General features: G+C 40.7%; 1 protein-coding gene across 1 annotated transcript in view; it reads left to right on the plus strand.

Annotated features, from left to right (window-relative positions):
- The first annotated feature begins 8,474 nt into the window (after positions 1-8,474).
- Positions 8,475-26,924, plus strand: part of onecut3a (one cut homeobox 3a) — a 23,459-nt gene continuing 5,009 nt past the window's right edge. The window contains exon 1 of the mRNA XM_035413132.1: positions 8,475-9,857. Coding sequence (XP_035269023.1) covers positions 8,819-9,857 — 1,039 coding nt within the window. The 5' untranslated portion in view covers positions 8,475-8,818. The remainder of the gene's footprint in view (positions 9,858-26,924) is intronic.

Here is a 26,924-nt window from a genome sequence, read left to right on the forward strand (position 1 = left end):
AACATGGACATTAATTGGCATGCAGCATATTAAAATTATGTGAATGTCGTAAATTTTTGTTTTTAACCCTACCAGAGTTTACTTACATGGAATTCCCTCATTTCCTTCACACTGAAAAATGTTCAAAGAATCACCAGAAAAATTATTTAGGACAGCTGCAAGCATAATGAAATACTGGAGTCGAATAGGAGTGTTTTCTTGCAAAAAATATTGCAGTTGTTGAATCTAGACTTTTAAAAATTATAGATGGAGTTTTGCAAAATACAGAAGTTTGATTTTCTATCTTGCAGGTCATCCATAACTGGTGAAAGTGAATTTAATAGTGTTACTTCTTAAAAGTATATAATAAAATTATTTGGGGACCTGTTAACATTAACAAAACATGTGTAAACTATGAAAAAAAGTATCTTCTTGAAATGAACCCTTTAAGATCACAAATATGTGATTAAAATGTTCTTAATTGAACATTCTAATGCTGATGTACCAATCACTACAACTAATTGAAAGCAATGGAGTTCAAGAACACTGCCTTAGAATTTTGTGAAGACATTCCAAAAAACCTACTCTTTAATTATAAAAAAAATTTGGATAGTGCCTTTCATAAGGCTGTATCTTGGAGTTGAAGTTTTGGAACTCTGTTTTAATTTGTGTAAAAATGAATAAATTAATAAATAATTACATATAATAATAATAATAATAATACAATGTAAAACTTTTTTTGAATAGGCATCCTTGAAATGATTTTACTTGTCTATACCTGTTTTTGTCCTGTCCAATCAGGAAAAGGAAAAGAGGTGGTTACCAAGGACATCAGTGACTGTGTGGAGTTTCAGATGTCCCCCGTGTCTTACATTCTCCAAAAAAAAAGGGTTCCTAAAGGCTCCTCTGTGTCCTCACAGGGAATCCTGGTTCTAGCATTCTTTGTCAGACAAAAAAAAAAAGGTTCAATCTGGGTTCAATCTCTCACACTTTTCACATAACAGGGTGCCTTAAAGAACTAAATTGGGGTTCTCCCATTGAGACGAGCCAATGAACCCCTTTTTTTCTGAGAGTGTGCCCAGAGAAGGTGTCGAAAAGAGTCATAATAATGACCGGAGGCAGGTGAGAAGTTAGGATGGCTGGGTGGCAGTGTAGTATAATGGGTAAGGGCCTGGATTGTAACCTAAAGGTTTCAGGTTCGATTCTCGGATAGGACACTGCTGTTGTACCCTTGAACACAGTACTTAACCTGCATTGCTTCGGTATATATCCAGCTGTATCCATATGTTTTCAAGAGCAGCATTACCCAGGGGTTGAGTATACATGAATGTTTCCCTCTTTAACCTTATCCGATACTCTCCTTCAAGAACAGTGTTATCTATTTCTGCATGATTAGCAATGGAATACTTGTACATTATGGATATTCAGGGATCAATTGCCAGAACCGGTATTCAAGATATTGCATATACAGAAAATCCAAATTATGTTCTTTTAGAATTGGACACGTGGTTTGAATAATTTCTTATTTTTATTGGCTCCTTATTTTTTCCACACACAAAAAATTGCATTGGTTTGTGTTAAGAAATAATGTTCCTATGTCATAACAGTCCCTAGTGCCTGTGTTATACAGTAGTTTGTCTCACTTCAACCATTACCTGTGAATAGTGCATTACATCTGCGTGTTACGAACTTATGCATCCACAAATTTAGACTCTTATGCAATTTGAACACATACCAATGGAACTGTGAATTGTATCTCTAACGTGCCAGCTATTTACCATCAATCACGGTTGAACACTGGTGAAACAAATTAATCCCGGTGTTTACTTTTGTTCTGGGTTTCAGAATGGCAGATCTTTTTAAGAAAACGAGACGCCAATTGCCGCAAAGTATAGGCTTCCTCAGCATTCTAGAAGAACGTTCCGTCGGTTCGTGTTGGTGCAGCCTACACTGGCATCTGTGGAAACGAAGCAACACAGAGCCGATGAAATTAATTTACGTGTGGTTGATCTTAATTAAATCAATTAAGCACGTTCCTTTCCAAAAAGCAGACAAAGACGGAATAATGATACCTGTAATATCCCAAAAGTGTGACGCTATTGGTATTTCTTACATTTTTTTTTTTTTTGGGACAAGTTAAGCAGCACTCAGAGAGTTAATAACCCGGAATCCCTGCGGTCATTTAACGTGGCGTGAGCCGTGCCAGAGCGGGGTTTTTTTTGGGCGAGAAGCGAAGCGGGGATTAACGTGGTCGATGATGCTGTAGCCACCGACCTCCCATCAGTTATTAATGCACAATAAAGGGTTGCGTCTATGCGGCTTCCCTCAGACACTCCGCTATTATTGACAGCGTTAATATTTAATCTGGGCCGCGGCATAGAGGAGCTTATTAACATTTTTTTTCGCTGTTGGGTCTAAAATATGCAAAAAGCAATGGCACAGAAATATATTTATTAACACATTTTGCCAAAAGTACGTGAAATACAATAACCTGTCTGTATTAAAATGCTCATAGAAACACAGACTTCACAAAGTTTTAGGCACTTGTGGAGACAGGTGTAGCCTGTGGCCGATACAGACAATAGCCAAAGTTAATGACACGGGTCACGCTCGGCCTGTCCATTCCTAACCAAGACAAATATGATTGAAAAAGTCAACGTGAAACTTCACACGTGGTAGTATTTCATTTGAGTATCAACAGCAACAGTGTTTTTGGTGTGTTTGGTAAATGTAATGTGTTTATAAATTCAGAATTCACCAAAAGTGTGCTCTCTTGACTGGGAAATTATTAATAGCTATTTTATGTTTATTAGAAAAAAAAGAACGCCGAAAACAAAGTAGAATATACACTTACCGTTCACCATCGAATAATCAGACTGGAAAGAACATGTAGGCTATGTTTTCAAAAATGTCGTTTGAAAATGCGTTTTAAAAAATGGCTGAATCTGAGAAGACATGACGAAAGTCTCAGGTACTCGGCTCCCTGTCGGCCTATACAGCACTGAACTCCAGCATGCCTATACAGATAAACTGGATAGCGAGTATTCGAGGGAGTCTGTTGACATTTCACTTAATGTCACACCTTTAAAAAAAAAAAAAAAAACATCGCTATAAAAAATTAAAAGGTTGCCGGATTTATGTTCTGCTTTGACATTTGAACAACAAGAGTTAAAATATAGGCAGACAAAAGATGGAGCTTTTAAAATCTTTGCTGAGGTCTTATTTTGGGCCTACAATATACTCTAATTGTACATCCCCATAGGTTTGCAGATTGCGAGGGCAAGGTATTTAGAAATTAAATGTAAAGTTGCAAATAACTGTTAGTGGCAAGTTCTATTTGAATCGAGTAGTTCGGGTAATTCACTTTTTACAATAAACATAGCGGGGGGAGAGAATTTGGCTTCACAAATGGTCTTGTCATTGCCAACGAGTGGAGTTGATCATGCATGTCTGACTGAAATGCATTTTTACAAAAATGGGTTGAGCCACCATACAAAACGTAATAAACAAACTTTTGGGACAAATTGATGTAAAGGTGCGATCAATTTAACCGCGTTTGCTGGGGCACATTTTAGAGCTGAATAGCCTAACTGAGTCGACCGTCACACTATTTCTATTCGTGCCACTTATAAAGTTCCATGAACTGCAAATGTATATATATAGGCCTGTGGAATATTGAACGTCTAAGCATAAAACATAAAGAAGCGATGAATCATGCATTTTAATAAAGCGAGTTCCAGAGTTTCTTATTTGGACTTATCATACAAAATTGTACACAGCCCTAAAGTTTCTGTAGCCTACCGTGTTACAAAAACACAGATGTTCCAACTCAGTATTAACCTTACGTGTTCCAAAATACTACTTGAAGACCTATAATGTGTATTAAATTGCATAGGACATCTAGGCCTATATAACTCGACGGCGTCACCAGGAAACATCAAGACAATAAATAAAATCACTAAATCAGAATGATTGGCGAGGGTTTGGACAAACGTATTTACATCAACATTTTAAACATTATCAAGTTGGCAGATAATCAGATATAAAACACACTGTATACATTTCATTAGACCTGCTAGTATATTCATTTGTGTATGTAATATCCAAATGGGCACTATCCTGAAATTACACTTCTGGGCACCTAAAGTTTTATTTCTATTTAATTTTGTTCACACTTTTTGATTTCCAATTCTGCGAACCCGTATGAATTAGCACCGAGAGAGGATGAAAGTTAACATCCATCAACATGGCGTCCAATAAGACTTGCTCGCTGCCCCGCTGTGGGGAAATGACAGATTCGCTGTTGGCTCCAGTAATTCATTTCCGATAGCAGTGGTTGTTTGGATCGATAGAAGGACATTAACCCAAGCAGACACCGCTGTTGCCCCGTTGGCACCGTATTCCACTTGGGCGTTAAAGAGGGCAACATTTTGGAAATTGGCTAGGATTTCGAAAAGTCCTTGGCAAATACGCACCTTATGAATGTGCCTGAAATTCGCTTGTACCCACCAACGTTTATGGCTCTATGTCTGTCCAGCTAAGCAGTGCGTGTGTGCGCGCGCGCGCGCGTGTATGTGTGCGTGTGCGCGCGCGTGAGAGAGAGAGAGAGATCAATGGGAGGCAGCTGTCTCTCTGGAAGGACAGTCATGCCTAGGGATTCCAAGCTGAAACAGTTCACACCGGCGCGTGAAAACAAATTAGTGGAGAGTTATGCCTTTGTTTCTAACTCGTATCATAAGCACGAAAACAAGGGCATACACTGATTAACCGATAGTATTCATAGTTTATATTATCATTATCGTTAGTAGTAGGCCTAGTAGTAACTAACAAGTGCGACCATCATCACTTTTTTTTCATTATAGCTCGCAACATTTATCGCGATACTTAAAAATACCTTTTTAATTGTTTAAAAATGGGCAGAGGTTTAATATTCTGCCACAAACCCCAAAATACTTCTTTTTTTCTCTCTGAATTAGCCTGTTCATGAAAGAAATTAGATTTTTAATTAAAATCAATCAAATCCAAGAAAGCCAAAAAAAAACTGTGACTCCCAATGATTCTCTGTGCTAGCCTAGTCTATCCAGAGGTGCGTGTGATTTGATGAGTGATTGTATTATTCGTTCAAATAAAGGCAGAGTCTTTTAGGTTTAATTACATTACATTTATTTGGCAGCTACAACTGCAGAAAACAGGTCCGATACGAAACAATTCTCATAAAGTATCCCTAGTCATAAACATCAAGTCTGGTTCACGCAGTAGGAGTCGACTATGTAAAGTTACGGCAAGTCAAACTAGAAGCGAAGCATGATTACAATAGATGATAAAGAGCTACAACATCAAGATGATAGTACAAGTGCAAAAAAAAACAATCGCCTGTCCCATCTTACGAATTTTATTTTATTTATTTTTTACTTTTTGGCTCTCAATACCATTGCCCATTTATCTGCCCGAACTAGTGAAAAATAACATTGCATTGAAATCACATAGCAGGCTTCTTATTTAGAGCGGGGAACAGAAGTGGAGTGCATCAGAATAATGCATAAACACTCGCAATTCTACTGGATCCCATCCTTTAGAAAACTGCATTGGCTCAGTTTAACTCAGTTCTCTTCAGAAGCTGTGAGACCTGCAAACTCCGTATTGGGGAAACTGTCCGATTTTTTTAAGGACTAGGCCTTGACATCCTTTTGACTTTCTATCCGTCTTAACAAATGTATTGAACACAACATATGAAGCAGGTAATTTGATATTTGTTTTAAATATCTGTGGGAACACAGGATTGCTCCAAACCCTTGTGCGCTCGTGACCCACCGGCTCCTGTACGTTCTCCCGCTGCATTATCGATGAACCACCTGATCTATACATTCACTGACACTGATGAATTAGGATTGCTGACCCCAGGTGACGTCAGGGGGCAGCACAACCACAGGTCAGAAAACAGAATGAAGGAGAAGTTTAGACGGTGGGGAGAACAGGTAGGCTACCTGGGACTAGCGTACGCACCTACATTTGCACTGTTAATTCAACTCTGTTAATTCATCTCTTAATAGATAACATTTGGTTCTATATCCCAGAGTGCTTATCTGTATTTATCAATGTTATCTTAAAGAGTTGAATTAACACTGTAAGAGTTGAATTAACACGGGAAATTTTACTGTGTATGCCCTACTCCGTTGCACTACCTGTATATTTAAAAATCGTTCATTTGAATAAAATCTGCGTGTTTTCACGTGATAGCCAGCGATTGAACCAGGCACCAACACATGCCTGCAATTTAAATTTAAATACGTTAAACTTTAAAGTCATTTAATATTATTAAGAGTGAAAGTAGTAAATCGTACTTCGTATAGAAACAGCAGGCCTAGGAGGTGTTTTTCACTACCGTCTATTTATCACTGTAAGAGATGTGCCTGCGCTAATACTTGAATTGTTGTTTGCGTTTCGCTTGGACCTTAACACAAAACCATACTGGACGAGACGTTATTAATATGATGTCAGCAAAATATGTTTATTCTCTTTCTCGTTTGTTAATTCCATGCTTATATTCTTTCGGTTTGTAATTCAGAACATCTTCTGACAAACTCCCCGAATGAACAAAGATGAATATGCGACGATGCTTGAAAATGTTGCCGAAATAAGGGCATTGCCGAGTAAGTTATTTTCCCAAATCTTTTTTTTTATTGTTTTTTAGAGTTTTTCCTGTGTGTATTCTTCCTCGCTGATATGTTCAACGACCTGAGTACTAATACGACAAAGCGTAAAGCCCAATTCTCAATGTAGCCTATTTATGGGAAATTACCACGCGCTGTTTCAATTAACCATGCGCATATGCATTTGACATTCTTCAATTTTATATAATGTTCTTTTTCGCAATCTATTATTGACGATAGGATACGTGGGCCAGTGTTTCAGTAAAAAAATGTCTGCTTTCCGTACTGAATCAATTCAAAGACGTTAGCTGTTGGTATAGAAAGGCTTAAATCCAGCATTTTCATAACGGAGAAAATATATTAACTGATATTGTAAGCCCATGTATTAGCAAATAAAACGCCTGGCAATAGGTGATATTTATATTTAAAATGAATCTAGCATAGGCCTACTTTTGAAACTTCCATGTATTAGGCCTATGTATTGCCAGTGTACCAGTTAGTCATAGTGGCTGGTTGTGTAACACACTCAGTGTAACACAGTGTAAGCACAGTTTTGTGTTATTTTTATTCTTTGCTTTTTTATTTATTTAACTATTTATTTTTTTGTCATGTGACTTAAGCCATTGAAGTCCTGCCCTTTGCAAAAGCAGTCGCGATGGCTTCCTGGAATTGCTTAGGTCTTAGGTCTACAGCGTACTGAGCATGGTGGAACTTACACCACTTACTCATAGGTGTAAGCTAAGGTTTAATCATTGATATGATGACGCAGACTATGAGGTTGCTATTTTGTGTTCATTTTTTCCAAATCACGAACTTGGATAAAAAAGACTATTGTAAGAATGGCCATAGGCTATACTATTTTTGGTTCTTTAGGGTAGGTTATTCAGAATCTCTTGGAAAGGCATTATCTACTAGGCTCAGCCTATTGTGCGAACGTATTAAACAAGGGACACGTGGAAGAGGCCACTGCACAGCAGATTACGTTGAGGTTTCTCGAATAATTACAGTTTAAGGGTAGACATTTGAGCGATAGCTATCCCACCTTGAAGGGCTCTGACCTGGACGTAATCAACATGTCTCCTTAACTCTGATTTTTAATTAGATGCTGCGTAATGTTCTTCCCAAAAGAAATTTGGCGAGTGACGATGAATGAACTCGCTGTACTTATGGAAAAACAAAACACTTGCATTCAGTTGAGAGTCACTGGCAGAGGAGGGTTGTGTATTATTTGATCCTGTTTAATATTAGGATACGGCGAGGGGAATTAAATGTTGACACTACGTCAAAACAAACGAAAAAAACACGAACTGATGATGGTAAAATAACTCTTGACAATACATGCAGTATGACATAAAATATATTTCCATCGTCTCTGGCAAGTAAATTACTTATTAACTGTGAGGATTCATGTTGATATTCAGGCGCCAGGTTAAGGTTTTATCAGGGAAACCCTCTTGCAGCGCGTCACTAATCCAAGACGATTTCTAGACATATAGTAAACTTAAAATGCTCAGCGACCATGGATTGTGTTCAAAGCACTACTTTACAATCGCTGTTATATCTTATCTGTTTTAGCTGTTACCAAATTGTGTATTTTAAAATTGATTATGAAGGAAAACACGACTGTTATCTGTTTTCAAAGTAATCGCACTCTGTGCGTGTTCAGTCGATCGCGCAGTCGTGCGGATAGAGTAGGCTACCTAGACAGGACGGGTTTCTGCCCTGTCTGTCCGCGCGGTCTGTGTGCTTTCAGGACCAGAATACAGTGCGCGCATACATGCGCACGCACAGTCACATATTAAGCACACTCGCGCGCGCGCAAACATACACACTGACAGTAGCCTGCTGCTAAGGCTTCTGTGGGAGCGCTGGTCTATTGCGAATGAGGTACAAGCGCGTACTGCCACCGAGATCATACGAGCGTACGTTGGTTTGAGGCGCAGTTCTCTCTCGGACGAAGTGAAACATCTCGTGAAATCATGCTGGATTGACTGCGGAGGAGCTATTACAATCAATGGCTTGGCTTTGAAATCGTTTGAAATTTATCGGTCGGAAAGGAGAAAGGAGGAGTGTGCGTGTGTGTGTCTGAGAGAGAGAGAGAGAGGGAGAGAGGGAGCGAGAGAAAGGGAGAGAGAGAAAGCGAGAGAGAGAGAGGAGGGAGGGAGGTGGAAATAAAGATTCTTTCAACGATGGAACTTACAATGGAAAACATTGGGAATCTACACGGCGTATCTCACTCTCATCAAACGGGCGACTTGATGAGCTCTGCTCACGGACGGCAGCCCCCGACATCGCATCGGAACTTGGTGTCGCACGGACGGTCAGCGATGGTGTCCAGCATGGCTTCGATTCTGGAAGGGGCCGGGGAGTACCGGACAGATCACACGTTGTCCGGTCCCCTTCACCCCGCGATGACCATGTCGTGCGACTCCGGAATGAGCCTGAGCAGCACCTACACCACGCTGACACCGCTGCAGCACCTGCCCCCCATCTCCACCGTCTCGGATAAGTTTCACCACCATCCCCACTCGCATCCGCATCACCACCCAGCACATCAGCGCCTCACCGCCGGCAACGTCAGCGGAAGCTTTACGCTCATGCGGGACGACAGGAGTCTAGCCTCAATGAGCAATCTGTACGGCCACTACCCGAAAGACATGTCCGGCATGGGTCAGCCACTGTCGCCGCTCTCCAACGGCCTTGGCTCTTTGCACAACTCCCAGCAAACTCTCTCCGCGTACGGCCCCGGCACCCATCTCTCAAATGACAAGATGCTCAGCCCGGGGGGCTTCGAGTCCCACGCAGCCATGCTGTCCCGGAGCGAGGAGCACTTGGCGCGGGGTTTAGGGGGTCACGGGGCCGGCATGATGTCAACTCTAAACGGCATGCACCACCACGGCCACCCGCACTCTCAGGCCAACGGGTCCATGCTTTCTGAGAGGGACCGGCAGACCGCGGGGGGCGGGCAGGGCGGCGGGTCGGGGCAGGTAGAAGAGATCAACACCAAGGAGGTGGCGCAGCGGATAACGGCGGAGCTCAAACGCTACAGCATCCCTCAGGCCATCTTCGCCCAGCGGATCTTGTGTCGTTCCCAGGGTACCCTGTCTGACCTGCTACGGAACCCCAAACCGTGGAGTAAACTCAAGTCCGGCAGGGAGACCTTCCGACGGATGTGGAAGTGGCTGCAAGAGCCGGAGTTTCAGCGCATGTCAGCTCTCAGACTAGCGGGTGAGTGCGAGGAGAGATGCTCTAAACTTGCTTCCGAGGCAAAAAAAAAAAAGAAAGTATAGGGAGAATCAGCGTAAATAACTGTGAGATAAAACAATGTTTGTACCCGGAGACACTCAGGGAGTGACCTGGTGATCTACCGTAAACTAGAAAGTTTACTTAAAGTTTCATTTTTACATTTTCACGGTTGGTCAGTCACAATCATCATTTCTGTATCTCAACACCCCCCACCCCCCACCCTCGGAGAACTGCATTGCACCGCGGTCATGCAATGGTTAAAATATTGTACTGTGGGCAATATGCTATCAATCCACATTTCACGAGCGTGTCGGTTGCAGTTCGCGCGGAGGCAAAGGCGAAACAAAGGAACTGCAGGAGCTTCTTTGTTTGGGGGAGAATATGAGAAACATAAAATGTGCATGGCAGGGAGGGGAAAGCAACTTGAAATTTGATGCCATTTCACGTACGAGTATTTATAAACAATTTACCACTTCTTTTAAAATCACAATAAGCAGTGCCATTACACGTTACGCAATCGTAAAAAAAAGGCTCGTAGTTATCAACGATTTTCTGTCAAAGGCGCCTGCACAGACCTTGTCTGCTGGTGGCTGGGAGAATCGGTGTGCGTTTTGCAATCTTGATTCTAAAGGTCATATTTGTATTTCAAGCATGTCCCCTCTTTTTCTCGTGGGCCCCAGCATCTCCTGTCTTCGTGGCGAGGCGCAAACAATCTGAACCTGAGCCGCCAGCCCTAGGAGTTAGGTCAGGGGCGCGTGACCTTCCGTTGATCGATACTTCAGTGTCCAGCGTCCCTTTTTAAAGTAGCGTATACTGATCAATGATCGATTCGGATCTGAAAGCCAGTTTAACACACTCTATGGCTTTTGTCCTTCATTTTACCCACTGTATAAACCGTAAGTTTTGTGTCATCCACGCGCGCACAATCAGTATTGCGCATGACTTAAATATGTTTTAAACAATCAATGAATTGTATAAACGGACTAACTGAGAAGCCACGTGCATTCAACCTATTTGTAATTATCCATAATGATATTGCATGCATAATGATTTCAGCCCCGGAATAGTTATATAACAAAACGTTCAGTGTTGATAATCAGTGTTTAAAATGTTCAGGTTTACAGGTGTATACCATGAGTTATGCCTGCTAACACGTTTTGAACATTAAAAAAAGTCTGTTTTTGTTTGTTGGCTTCAGAATTTCACTAAATTCCCATAGGCCAGAGCCAACAACATCAACAGACTAAACTCCCCAACACAAATCCATTCCCAGAAAAGATATTTCTTAAACAATCGATTTTTAACATAGCATCTATAGATTTATGTGCGAAAAACCGGGAAATCCATATATGTTAAAGATCAAAATAATTGAGTATCAAATTGACTATTAAAAATTGATTTACACCCGGTCTTACCCACTGGATGCTACATGAGTGGCTGATGTATTGCATATTGTGGGCCTATACTGTGGACTATTGTTTTTCGTGGTATGACATTTTTAAAAGCAGGTATTTAGTTATTCTCTGGCTACAGAGTCGTTTACGAAAGCATTTATATTGAGGGCAGTGCAGTATCTAATTGAACAGTACCCGTTGTAAAACTATTAACATAACCTGAAAACTTCATAGGACTAGCTGCAATGCACGAATTTGAAACTCGATATTTGTAAAACACACATATTGATGTATGTTGACAATGTATGTTGCCATTGCCTGTGATCAGTATCATAAATTGTAACTTAAAATTGAAATACGTCATGGAATATTTTAATGGTGAGCATGCAAGCGAGTAGGCTAATGAGTCAAATTGCAGATAATGCTATCATCATCATGCTATCAAAACTGATCTCGTGCAATGTATTGCTCGACCCCGGACACGAGTTAAGAGTATTAATTCATGTCTTTGAAACATTCGACGAAAAACAAACAGATGGGTAGAGATTACAGAAAATTTGCGAAATATTCACAAAGAATTGGAGTTAAGCTGGTGCTGGGGGAGGGGGGGGGGGGTGCCTATAGGAATCAATGACACTTTCGGTGTATTTTCTGCGATGGCCTTTTCCCTTCTTCGACCACTCAGCTCTGCTCACTGCAAAACTACGTCACACATTATTTCTATATGCCGTATTTCAGCGGACGGTTCAATTAACCAGGTATAGTGGCATATTTTAGTTCCAGTCAATGCTCTATTGAAAAGCACTTAATGGAATGTAAATTGTTCCTTTGCGCATTTACAGGGGTTCTGGTAAATAAAGATTTAAACACTCCACAATTGTCTCTTTAAGTACCGTTGCTGTTAAACCTAATTGGGCTGCAGGCTTTTATATCTTGGTCACCACAATAAAAAGCATCTAGCCGTTGGTTCTTCATCAGTATACAGTAAGGCGAGAGGCATGTATGCGGGCACATGCCTGGCATGGTCTTAACTGTATGTATGTATGTATGTGTGTATGTGTGTAAGAATGTCTGTATGTACGTATCTCTCTCTTTGTGTGTGTATACGTGTGTGCTTAGGCACACATTAAAATCGCTAATAAAATTACATATTTGTGTTTTAGTTTGACATATAGATTATACTTTGCATTTGTAAAATAATAATAATAATAATACTAATAATAATAATTATTATTAGATTATTGTTAGTTGTTAGAAGTAGTATTAGTAGTAGTAGTAGGCCTAATAGTAGTAGGCCTAGTATTTATTGTTATCGCTTATTACCATGAGCATAATGGGAAAACAAATGAAGTTCCTTTATTTCGTAGTTTTTTTGGGGGGTCGGTAAATGTGATTGTCTCGTCGGCCTTGTCGACTGTGCAGAAAGGGTTCGAACTGGTGACTCGGTGCCGGCGTGTGAGTAGCCCTGGTGCTGTCAGCGATTCCATACAAAATGCATTTGGACAAAATGACAAATGAATATGGTATGCAGATGGTCGGGGCTACATTTTACTTATTGCATTTAAATTTGCTATTATCCCCGAGCGCATGTGGGTTAGAAGAAGGCGATGGGGGTTGCGTTTCAAAGGGGGTAGGCTGTCCATACTTGCATGGCTACCTCAATCAATAAATTCAAATTACTATTCCGAATTCATCACAGTCAAAAAAAAAATCAATTCCTTTGCCTGCCTAGGCTAATGTATGAATGGCAGTGTCGGAGTAACAGCAGAAAAAAAAATCCACAGGTAAGGTGTGTGTGTGTATGCGTGCGTGTGTGTGTGTGTGCTTGCAGGCGTGCGTGTGCGCGCGCGCCGGCGCGTAAGAGCGCGTGCTGTGGGTGGAGAGTGGATTAATCACCTGTGCTGAACGAATCCATTGTTCGTGCAGATGTGACGGAATGGGTCCGCGTGGAACAGCAGGCGAAAGTGGTAGTGCTAACCGCCCTGACAACCGTGTAAATAGAAATTTAAGAGGTCTCTGGGTCGGGTCACGTGCGTCGCTTTGGTCGGTTAATGTTGCTTTTAACAAGATTATCAGGAGCGAAGTTAATCACACTTGTATTCACACTTCTGGTGCGGTTTTGGGAAGAAGCGAGATGGAATTCTGGACCGCCTGGTGACAGAATAACAGGTTACTTTAACAACTAATTAAAGGACTTTGACTGCAAGTGGCCCCATAGGGTTGCAGTAACCGTGAATAATAGGGTGCTGCTATTTACCGTCAAAACAAAATAACAAATTGGAGTTGCGTTAGAATCACTATTAGCATTGTCGTCAGTTTAAATGAACACGTGAGTAGTGTCGGCAATATTCTTCTCTTACAATCAAAACATTACAAAATAATGGCGTGATGCAGTTTGATGGTATTGAAACTCTACCGTTGGTTCAATCGTCTAAATAAAGACGATTTATTTATCAATGAACGTAATTGTTGACAGTTCTGTGGGCGGCTGGGCATGGCCCGAATCGATGTAAACCTACGGGGTAAGCCTGCAGCCTGTCGCCGAACCACAGCTGCAGGGGGGCTCTCGTCAAAGTTGAAAAACAGTATTAGCAGGGACAGTGGCGATGGCGTACGTCCGTCCACGCGATACAAAGGTAAAATATAAACAGAAGGATGACACTGAAGGTGCGTTGTAGACGGCAAAACGGCACTGTAAACAGTCAACAAGACGCGGGCCAAAAAGGGATGCCGGCATGCCGAGAGAAACGTTTAAAGATTGCATTAACGATGAAAAACCATTCGTCTCTGCATCTGTGTTGAATTCCACACTCCATCTCAATGTATTTGGTCGGGTCAATAACGTAGTGATCGATAAGGATAGCCAGTGCGTCTATCAATTATTCCGCCTCAGCACTCTTTCCCATAGGACTCTCACTGAAAGGGGGGTGGTGGTAGAGAGAGAGAGAGAGAGAGAGAGATGGGGGGGGGGGGGTATTCTGGGTGACCATAACGAGAAAATAATAGTAGACTGGAAAACCAGAAAAAAACCCTTCTCTCTCGGCTGAGATTGTGTTACCTCTGTAGGAGACTGTGAGGCAGAATCACTCACAATATGTCCTCCGAGGATTCGGTTATACAATCAGCCAGGATCTGTGTAAACATACCTCCTCCAACGCTTTGTTTCAGACACATGCTCGAATGAACAGAGGAGGGCAATTGAGAGAAGACGTTATTACCCTCTCCCGGAGGGTTATACATTTGACTCAGTAGGCCTACGCTTGTCCGTCTGTCTGCCTGCATCGATGGACCGCCGTTTTTGCGGCTCGAGGTAGACGTTGCATCAACGGTTTGCATTCCTGACTGCACTTGTTGGAATCTCCAATGAAAAATCTCATGTCCTAAATAGGCAAAAAAAAAAAAAAAACGCACATAATCTTTGCGCGGGCGTGTGCAATCTGCCCACCGATACAAACAATAACCTACGCGCGCACATTTGTAGTTGTCTACGAAAATGGCACGATTTACAAACAAGATCTCACTGTTTTTCCAATAGTGGTACATAGCCTATGTACATAATCGACCATTAGCCTATATAGTATGCTACAGAATGCAGAATGCAAAATGACATAAATAGGTGATATTTTAGTGTTTTAAATGTAAAATGTATAAAGAACTAGCCTACGTCCATTAACAATAATAGAACTAGCCTGCATCTTCTTATTAATTACCAAGCACTTTATTAAAAGGAAGTAAACGAGAACAAATGAGGTGGAAATGTCAGCTGTGACAAATGTATATTCGTGAAGTTCCATTGTTCCCACATTTGAACACAAATATCTGCTCGCGAGAGGAATTTGTACAGAGGCATGGCCTTTTTCAGATTTGCCTTTCCTTTCTCGCCCCCCCCCCCCCCCCCCCCCCCCCAAACACACACACACACACACACACTCTCTCTCTCTCTCTCTCGCTCTCTCGCTCTCCCCCTTATTTCTGTTTGGAGAGCCTGGAACCGTGGAAGCATCACCCCACCCCCTCCCAATCCAATTCCCCTCTGGCCTCACGGACCATCATGCATCGCGGTGCTCCATCCTGGTGGATTTGCTTGGCTCAGTAAATAGGAGATCGATATCAGCCGAACCTCGATGGACCTCCACCCCCACCTACCCCCCAAACACAAATACATCACAAAGCAAGTGCATATTAGTCATGTAATGATATTTCTTGTTCTGGTACCACCAGATTTTAGTATCCGCCTAACGACTATGCACACTGTCTATACTAGACTTTGACGCTTTTGATAACCTATGTCGTTTCATAGCGTACCGGCTGTCTGATTTAACAAAAATGTAATTTGTATTTTTCGAAAACAAATAAACGGCTTTTTGCGGATATATTTCGGTAGCATCACCGCAGTTCGCTGCGGTTCGCTGGGGTCACTCACCAAACATGCAGTTAACCGGGTCTTGATCTCTCGAACTCAGGGCTATTTGCCATTTCCTGAACAGGAACATTTGAAGAAAGTTCTTCCAGTGTTATATATATATATATAATGTTGCTCACTTCACACACCTTATGTGATAACATTGAAAATGTCGCTTTCGGAAGCTGTGAAGTACCATACGTTTGAACGAATGCCATAGGGGATGTGTGAGGTGCGGAGGTCAAAGTGTAAGACAGAACGGGGTTGCTAACCAACGCTTTTGGTGTCAGACACGCTTATGGGACTGTCTCACGCTGTCACGCTACCCAGACACATCTCGCGGCAAATGGAGAGACCACAGTTGGAAACCCTGCAGAAGTGTGTTTACCAGGGCGACACTCTGTCTGGAATATGGCGGCTTCCTCGACGCCTCATGATACCCAGGGTTATTTTTTTTATGGCTAGTGTTCCCCGCTAACAGCGCACACAATTCCACTCATCAACAGCCCGAACGTCTTAACTATTAACGGCGTCCTCGCCTCTTCATTGTTGGAGAAATAATGCGCGCAAATGTGACTGAGATAATCATCGTTACCACTGGAGTCAGTCGCGCTCTTCCACAGACGACGCACTCCAGACAGCCAGACAGTTCAGAATCAACGAGACCTGGCGTTTTCAGGACTGGAAGGTAGAGGCAGGCCAGCAGTATGATCGATACCCACTTTAATAATTGATAGGCGAGTGGCGAAGACGGGGAGGGGGAGAACTGTGTGGCTGCGGTTACACGGTCGCTCTTCGGTAAGCAAAGCTTAAAGCAAAGCGCGCGGTAAATACTGATATAAACAACATTAACATCGACGAACTCCCAACAAGTGTGTGTGTGTGTGACTGGTGAATTGAAGAAGCGATTCTTAAGAAATGCTGTATCCCATTCGGCTATTTATTTAATTTCAGTTACAAGTACAATGTGTCAGTTCTACGTAAATGTCCGCGTGCAATCTAAAAGTCGAGCTGGCATTTGAGGTTTGAAGGTTGCAGCAATGGAATCAAACGAACTGCGCTCACGTGCCACGCCACGCAGTAGCGTCTCGTCTCTCTGCCACCCGCATGTATGTGTGCGCGCGCGCGCGTGTGCGTGTGATTGGGATATAGAGTGTCTGCGCTATACATTGTTAAGGTTGATCTGACTCCCTCTGAATCGGTATCGATTTCCATTCCCTGGTCTCTCCTTTCCATCGGTGCAGCGGGAACAACATAAAGCAGGCTAGCCTCCCCCAACGCACACAGCCCCCTCCCCGCTCTCCCCCCACTGCAACAACACCACCTTTCCCATCAACAGCTCACCCTTCACCACGTACAGCTGACTAACACACATGCCTACATTCGTTGTGTGTCGACAAAGACAGCAAATGACCAATCACACGTAAGCGTTTTATAGACCACGCCAATTTTTGATCAGGCATTTTTAACGCGTTTGTTCAGTCAGGACAGTACAGGGCAGCTTGTAGCTAGTAGTCAGACACACTTGCAGCAACTGATGCATGTACAATTTTCATATGCAACAGCTCATTACAAACAGTAGTTTAAGTGTGCAAACATGGAATGCGAGGTTATGTGGTGAGATGTTGTTTATTCTTTAAACTATCATCTGCAGAATGCGACAATAGTTAAAGAATTGTGGGATGAACGTCAGAACACCGAATGCGGTGAAAATTTATGCGCACTTTAAGTGGGGGGGGGGGGAGGGATTTCATTGCAAGAGGATCGATTTAATCAGGACAATTTTCCCACAGCTTTGCACCAAAGCCAGAACTAGGTATAATATGAACTGGGTGTAGTAATATGAACTCATTCTAGCTGTAATGTACAGACTATTGTATAGCTTAAGCTATGTTTTCGTAGCCTTTCTGTAGTCTGCAACTCGTGACTTAATATCATGTACAAGCCAGATGATTCAGCGGAGCAATTTAGCATCAATTTAATAGAAACAAAGCTAAAATGACACCGGCTCTATCAACACTCATAAAAGTGTAGGTTAGGCGCAATTATGTGTCCAGCATTTGTCTCGCGTTTCTATTTTAGACTTAATTCATGGCTCTGTGCAGTATTCCGTGGCCCTTCCTTCAAAACCAGATCAATAGAAGGAACGACCTTACAGTCAAATTGCCTGGAGACTCCTCGCTGGACGCAAAATCTGCATCAACGGATTGACTGTGATTTACCTCCGCAGTTTCAAGCATACTGCGATGCAAGAGGTGCAAATATGTTCAGTTCCATTATCACCGATCGGATAATAGAACTGGTATTGTAGCCTATGGACAGACCTACAGTGGACGTGAGAATCTGCCACCAGAAACCGTCAACAGACGTTAAAATATGTAACATCAGGTATGCTTATATGCACCAGATAAGCTTGCAGGTGCCGTCAATTCAGAAAACAAAACTAACTACATTATTAGTTGGGTGGCATGTAGGCTATAGCATACACACTGGTAGAAATCTCATATTGTTGTGTTTGAGTGAATGTGAGGCAGACAAAACAAAGCATACAAAACGTCATAAGCAACATACTGATTTTTCACCAGGTAAAAAAACTCCTAAATAATATATGCAAATGAATGGCAAAACCATAAAACATAGAACAGAAGCGATATGAACAACTTTTCCGTGTGAGAGGTTATTTCTGTTTAAGCAATGACAGGTTCGCTAAGTGTCCAGTGCGGATACCCCCCCCCCCCCCCCCCCCCCCCCCTCCGTATGCACCGCAGGAAACCCCGATTCTCACTTGTGGACCCGGATTGTAAATCTTCGGATGTGGGCGCTGAAATGCATACTGTCTCCACTCTTTCGTCCTGGCCGCTTATCTGACATCCTGACAGGCCATAGTTTATTAAAAGTCCGATAATGGCTTGTTTATTGTCTAGTCCACGGCGGGTGGTGTAGCCCACGACTAACCTGAAGGCAACGGCAAAGGAGAGAATGGGCCTTCGCTTCGGTTTCTCTGAGACAAACAGGCGGAAGCTTTTAAACCAAGATTAGTTTTTTTTTCTTAAAATAAAAATCAATATAGATCCATAAATAATTACTGTAGATGAAAAACAAAAATACTTGTAATAGAGCCTACTAATGCTAAGCCTTCTTATAATAATAATAATAATGATAATAATAACAATAACAACAACAATAATAATAATAATATAACAAAAAAACAACAATAATACATATAATAATTATAATAATAATAATAATACGATTTCAGAATGTACTGGCTCCTATTAAAATTTTATAGGTGTGGCCATTTCAAATCAATAATCAAAGGTACTAACACTAAGCATGTTTGTTTCTGAACCTGATTAATTATAGAGTGCCCAAATATATGAACTCGGGAAATGTAGAGTGCTGATTCGCACGATCTGCACAGCAGTCGATTTGGACTGGACACAGTGTAAACAAACCAAGGGTTTGTTTCAGAGTTTCCCTATAACCTTAACACATTTTGTCCTTGAATTGAAGCAGGCCCTATCTAGCTTTTATTATGAGTATTCACATCAACTGAACTCGTATTAAAGAAAAGCAAATAGGCCAACCACTTTACATCTTACTCTGAGATTGAGAAAGTGCATTGTCAACGATGCGCACTATTGCCCCAATTGTTATTATACTATTTATTGTTTAATGTTAGTAAACATTTATATAATAAAACTAATTCGGAAAATTATTTTAATTCGCCAATGAGAATACAGAGGCGTTATCTTTTTGGTTAGAGCAGGGTTTTTTTTAAAGAACATTAGCTACTACAAAAGTTAGTCCACTTATAAAAGTGATTACGAATCTCGCTGGAGAAGATATGAAAGTCGTTGTGGACAGTGAGAGGCTATATTTGTGGGGAAAGTTTTTTGGAAAAGGAATTGAACAAATGTTAAAATGAAGCTATCTTTTTTTAAAGAATACTAAAACGCATAAACGTTAAAGAGTAAAACGAATTTGTATTCTCAAAATGTATAGTGAACGGGAAAAACGGTGTGTGTTGACCCTACTTAATTTAAATGAAGTAAGCGTTAAAAATAATACTTTCGGTCAACGGATGGCAGACAGATTGACCCTGGCAAAAAATAAATTAATTAATAAATAAAATGTGGGCACCAACTGCCCCCCCCCCCCCCCCCCCGTCCCCATCATCCAATGCCCAGTAATCTTTACCCGAAGCAACAACACGTTGACTCCACTCCGGATCGATAGGATCAAAACCACAGGAACACACTCCTAGCACCCACGGTTGAAACAGCTTTAGGCTACATACGACACAGATCAGCAGATGCACAATGTGACAGTGGAACGCTGTAGGCTAGTAAGTGTCCCGATGCAACAGATTAAGTATGGGTAACGAGCGGGTTTTTTTTTAAAAATAAAAAAATAAACTTTTAAAGATAGTGGTTATTAAAGCTACTGTTGATGTACCATTTACGGAAGTAGGCATACTTAATATCTTAACCAGATGCGCAGGCTACACTATTACGTGTTATTTCAAAGTGGATAAATCTCAGTAGGCGTGTAATTTGGTAACACGATAAAACAATATCGGTATACTTCATTCTTGTTACTGTAATTTATATAAAGAATAATTTATATTTTTTATATTTATCCCATAATATATATATATATATATATATATATATATATATATATATATATATATATATATATATATATATATGTATATATATAGAAATGTTATCAAGAACGAACAATTAACTAATATTTAATTATATTTTTATATTTATCCCATAATATATATATATATATATATATATATATATATATATATGTATATATATAGAAATGTTATCAAGAACGAACAATTAACTAATAAAAGTGACAATGTGGAAATAGAAAGCCGTAGAGACGTAGGTACATAAATCACATTATATAAATACTGATGAGATGTAGCTTAGGCTGTATAAAATTAGTGCAATGGCATATTACTTATTTTTTAAAGCAATTTACGGTAAGCTAATTTGTTTTTTAATGCCCTTAGACTGCTTCCTGCGTGAGATACGTCGTTGATTTCATAATTCAGTATATTCGCTTTAAATAACATGTCAATGGGAAATTACGAATGACGAATCTGATTTGAGAACGTAACTATACAAAAGTAATTATCTGAAATGATTTTATTATGAATACCACTAGGGTGTAATGTAACGTATCCCTTAGACAACAGCCACAACCAGGGGTGTAGCACAAAATTCTGGGCCCTATACATAAGCAGTCTCTGTGGACCCCCTTCCTCTCTTGAACCATGTCTCTCACGCATCATTCCAGGATTTTCGAGGGCCCCCTCCCCATTCGGGCCCTGGGTAGTCAGTCCCACTTTCCCCCCCACTACGACACCTCTGACCACAACTACAACAGCAACAACAACATCTACGACGACAACAACAAGAATTCAGCAATATTAATTTTCTAAAATGGGGCTGGATCTATAGGGCTGTCGCCCCAAACAGCCTAGATGTTGCCAATTAATACTTTTATGTCAAGTAACACGAAAAACTCTCTCAAAACTGTAAACTGTGCCTTTCGTGTACATTTGTATGCGTGGGTTACTGCGTCTAATCTCTGCCAAAAATGCAGGGAGAAGATGCTGATGTCATTATAGCGCCGTGAGAGGGGAGCATGATGACTGGCATCATTATACCAGTCCCTTTGCCTTATGTGTCTACAGGTTGTCACGAGGTTGTGAATATACGGTATTTACCTGAGTGAATGTAGCCTAAACTGACACATTTGAAAGAAAACTGATACAAGCCACTTCTTTTTCCAAACCTTTGCCGGCATTATGAATAGTTGTAAAATACACGATTTCACTTGCTTAAATAAATAAATAAATAAATAAATAAATAAATAAATAAATAAATAAATAAACAAACAGGATCTTCATTGAACTCCAGTACTATAGCCGAGTGTTCATCCCGTTCGCATTTCTCTCCACCCATGCAGTGGCCACACCATATAAATTTGCCTCGCGGTTCAATAGATGTCACTAAAGTCCTTAACATGTAGGCTACTGGTTGTTAATAATAAACAGTCCAGGTCTCCAATTCCATTCAAGCAACGACATAACTGTTTTCACACCTTTGAAAGTGAACTGTGTTTCACTGGTTCACCGATCACCAGAAAACCCGTGTATTTTTTTTTTTTCAATACGCCAGTTAATAATTTTAATAATATGAATTATGTTAATCTTGTAGTAGATTATAGCCTACAGTTTTCGTGCCTCCATCCCAACCTCTGCAAAACATTACAGCGGCCCAGCCTCAGCGAATCGACCTTGGAGACGCATAGCAGTGCCTGCATACCTGATAAAAAATGCGCGCCGAAGCATAGATTTTTCCACAAGCGAAAATATGAAATATAGACGTAAAATAAAGGAGGAGGAGGGATGGTTACAGGCCTAATTATGGCAATATATTTGATATTATAGTCGGTGCGTTTTTTTTCTTTACAATCACACAAGATGGTAACTCCACATAATTTGAATTATAAATAAATTGTGAGATTGTGGAGCTTTTTTTCAAGTGACGGCATTCGTTCCAGAAGCAAGTGCAAAAAAATATTAAATTATATTTACATGTTAGACCATGTGTAATCATTCTAACTGTATAGTTACAGTGACACAAGTAATATTTTAGAAACCCCCAAAAACAGAAATTCTCTTACAGAACAACAAAATGTTTTCTCCCTTACCAAACCAAGCCTTTGCTATTTTTACTTTCTCAGTCCAGGTCCAGAGATATTATTTGATGAAGGGTTAGAAGGCGGAATTGCCCAAAGGCTCGAATCTGTAAATGTATAGAGAGCATTTCCCCACCACGGGAGAGATTGTGCCAGCCACAATCCCTTCTTTATAAATTCCGTGTGTGTGTTTATGTTCGAGAGTGGCGTGTGTATGTGTGGTGTACTGCAGAGTAGTGCAGACTGATGACACGACTGGAAGTACACGGTATTCAGTGGAAAGAACTGTAACCCTGTGGATAGTTTCTCACACTGACCTATGGAGAAAGAGGGGATTCGACCCCCCCCCCCCCCCCCCCCCCCCCCCCATACACACATACACACACACACACACACACCACCCAACACCGCACACAGCTAATTCTAAGTTTCAGTAATGCCTTGGTTCGCGAATGATTATATTGGTAAGTTGAGCAAACTGCAGAGAACGATATAATTAGCTTCTTGAGCTAGCTAGCTATCTAGGTTGTGGATTGACGTCAACAGCATCATCAGTCTAATTGACAGTGGATGCTGCTGGCCATGATGTTGAATGACAAGATTATTGTTGTTGTTGTTGTTGTTGTTATTATTGTTATTATTATTATTATTATTATTATTATTAGGTTTAAACCCAAGTGAAGTAGACTACATTTTGCTTTCCATTTGTTATTTACTCTAGCTAATAAATGTAAAACACATACACTGATGTTTATCCGTGTTCACACACTGTTTAACATCTGGGACGGCTTCACCTCTCCTTTTCCTCCAGGGTGATAAAGGCTACCTGCGAGCATATTTACAACTGTACCTCCTCGGCTTGCGTCTGATGGGCTCATTAACCTGCGTAACGTTTTGGGACGGTGTCTGACATACTGCCTTCCCGCTTCTCACCTGCAGTATGCCCCGGCCAGTGTATGCACCGCACCCATTTTAATATCGCCCCCATTCAGCCCATCGATTCCACTCAGACCGGTTGGCTGCTCGGTGCGGTTGGTTATCGATTCCCCCCCCTGTTTCTCCCACTTCGACTCGAGGCAGCTCACACACCCCCGGCACGGCTGCTGAGGCAGCGTTCACACGCCCAAAATGCTGGCGCTATTTATTTAATAATTTATTCAAAGTATAAAATAAGTAGACATTTTCAGCTGTTTCCAGCTATTTCGGCTGTTCCACGTTCAAAGGAATAATTTATTTAGGCTTTGTCAAAGGGTTTATTTTCGGATAAGCACGTGAACACTGAAGCTGGGTTATTAGGATGATTTAAAAAAAAAAAAAAAAAAACACCAAATGGGATCATAAAACATGTTCATTTTCTGAACTTATCTTCTCAGAATATAATACTAACGTATCAAACAATTATCTGCCTGAACTGCATCGTACCATCACACTGTATTGGATTAACTGACCTGAACAAATCGGCAAAATCACCGAACAGCCGCTGCCCAAATCCTGAAGTATCCCAGATTGTAGGGGCCTGCACATGCGCGGTGTGTATAACGTAATTTGATGCATTTTCTGTATGACGGTATTTCAGTTTTTTAAAATTATCATTACCGCAGGTGCAGGCCTGTAGCGAAATTACAGTCTAGGATATGTTGGCATCTGTCGTCAAAATTAAGAACATATGAAACACAACACTTTCATTAGCTTCCAAGTTGAAGCTAACAATAATGGTTGTTTCAAACCTTGGTAAATCATAGAGTATGATTCACTGGTATGCCCACGTACTACAATTTATTAAGTCTGAGACGTTGGTCATTCCAATACACTAGAGTGTGTATTCGTGAGATGTTTGGGTTTCGTTTCCTTAAATAATAATCAGATTAATTACCTTTTTAACTTCACAACTGTCGTTTAAAATGTTTTCTTGTGTGAATGGATGTCATTTAATTCATTATTATTTTTTGTGAGTGGATTGTCTTTGTTATTGTGACGAGCATTTGAGAATTTACATAATACCCGCGACCGATTATTCAGACAATTCCCCTCACACAATTAAGTATTCTTCTGAGAGGAATAAAGAACACCTGTTGTTAAATGACGTAGCAGTTTGGCTTGAAGTTTCAGTTTTCCAATCATTTGAAGAAAAAAAAGAAATGCCAAATTGTTATCAATATTTGGAGTTTTATCAAATTTGGGAGTGTAGTGTTTTGATCTGGAATAACCTGATCTATTCTGTGTAGTCGTGATGTCTTTTTCACAATTATACTGTTTTCAGAATCTGTTAAAGTACCGAAGTGATATCTCTTCATGTAGGCCTGCTGCAAAGGTAAATACATGTTATTTATTCAGTTGTCATTTAAGGAAGTACTCACTTAAGTTTTGTTAAAAAGCAAATGTTTAGAAAACCTTGACACACATCACTGCGGTGACGAAAACATCTAGGATACGGAAGATTGTTCCATTTCACACAGTAGCATCTGGATATTACGTCTTCACCTGTTTGAATAATCAAAATAAGTGTAGTTTCTGAGTTCCCTACACCAGATAGTGTTTATTTTAGGTCAATCATATATGGGTGTAGGCTATAGATGCGGGTCCCCAAAAGCCTGTGAATGTTATTTTTTTCTTTGTTTATTAGACACCGTAAAACGGATAAATTAGATTTAACTGAAGAGTTGTTTAATCATGTCTGTGGGCCCAATGATAAGAATGTCCTGGCAATAAGATGACTGTCAAAAATGGCGTGAATGTGTCAATGCAGTCAAGGCCGTAGGCCTACAATTCGAGATTTTCCTTTTTCTATTCGGTGCATCCTACGGTTAATTTAAATAACATCGGCCTAATGTTAGAAATACAAATGAGCAATAGCTGCAACAGGAGCCGTAAACTATGTTTCAGCTAAAGCTTTAGCTGGGGGGGGGGGGGGGGGGGGCGGGGTAGATTGACAGGAGAAAATCAGCTTGTTAGTAATAGAGGCGACCGTATGCTGGAGTTGTGTAAAATGCCTAGAAGCAAAGTCGTTGGATGAAAACCGACATTATGTATTAAATTATCACTATATTAGCACCAATTCTCGCTCATTACATTAAGGAACATTGAGTTGGAAAGAGTAGTTACTTAGAGATGGGGAAAGCTTGGCACGGCCCTGCGGCTTGAGCTGCATAAATATATTACACACACCGGTTTTAAAAGCGTGCGTCAATCGATACTGGGACTATCAATCTGGGCAAAAACTTGAAAACAAGGACAACAGCAATAATATCAGCGTCGTCGTCATCGTCGCCATCACCATCATCATCAATAACTAAACCCACTATCGAAGGTTATTCTTTAAAACGGGCCGTGACGTTCCCTGATCAGTGTGCGTATAGCCTACATCACTCCAAAATTCGCATTCAACCGGCAAATCGAATTGCTATGGTAATGAGTCTTGAAACTATGACAGCCATTTCAAGCCAAATGAGTTAAGCGAATATGTTTTAATTGCATTACGACGAATGGAAGACCAGCGATCGAGTCAGGTCGGACTGAGATCGTCAGTTACAGTTTTGTTTTGAATAAGCAGTGGCCTATGTCACGAGAAAAATGTAGGCTTCTGGCTATATTGTTATGAAGCATATTGCACAGCAATTATACACGTATCCGGATGGAATTTCTTGGCAACATTTCGGAAAGAGGCGTGGACTTGCTGTTCACACATTTGTGGCTGACCTGTGTAGTTTAGAGGTTGACAGTACAAAAAAGGCATTGCTTTCTTTGATTAAATGCAGCACAGACAGTTCATGCACGCTAGTATATCCAACCAATTCTCAGAAAAGATGCACAAATGAATATGCTTAATTTGTTCGCCACAGGGCATACATTGTAATGTATATTTTAATTTATTGTGTATTTTGTTGGAAACAAACCAAAATATACAAGCACATTGGTCTGTAGGTTAATGCGCGTATTGCCTTCCACAAATGAGGAAAACGTTGTTTTTGTATTATTCTGTGTGCATATTTTATACCTTAGACGCCTGGACGAGTGGTAAAATAATTACAAATAATACTAGCTCTGTCAAACTGGGAAATGCATTAGAACTGTTTAAATCGATGAATTAAAAGCCTAGACAAAAACTTTTCGTGTCTCTCTACACATACCTCCTCGGTTCTCTTCTGCGTCATGTAGCATATCATAAGCTAAGTCCACCCCGAAGGAGTCACTGGGAAAAAAAGAGGAGAATTATCAAAGAGATTCTAATTAGGAAAAACTGAATTTCACAGACGAGTTATTCATGAATCGATCAATCAGTATTGATTATTGGAGGGCTCTTCGTATCTCTCACGCGGTGTTACAAAGCATATTAAGGACTAGTTGAAAGGAGAAAGTAATAGTCGATGGTCTTTTTTTCAACCTTGGCGATTTATTTTTATTTTTTTCAGGTTATTAATTGTATTGGTTTACCTAGGAGCCGGGCTGCATTGCCAAATTGCGCCAATTGCATGCGCTGCCAATCTGGACCTCAAACACCTCAAACATTGATCTAAATTATTT

Source organism: Anguilla anguilla, chromosome 4, assembly GCF_013347855.1.
Source record: "Anguilla anguilla isolate fAngAng1 chromosome 4, fAngAng1.pri, whole genome shotgun sequence".
NCBI lineage: Eukaryota > Metazoa > Chordata > Actinopteri > Anguilliformes > Anguillidae > Anguilla > Anguilla anguilla.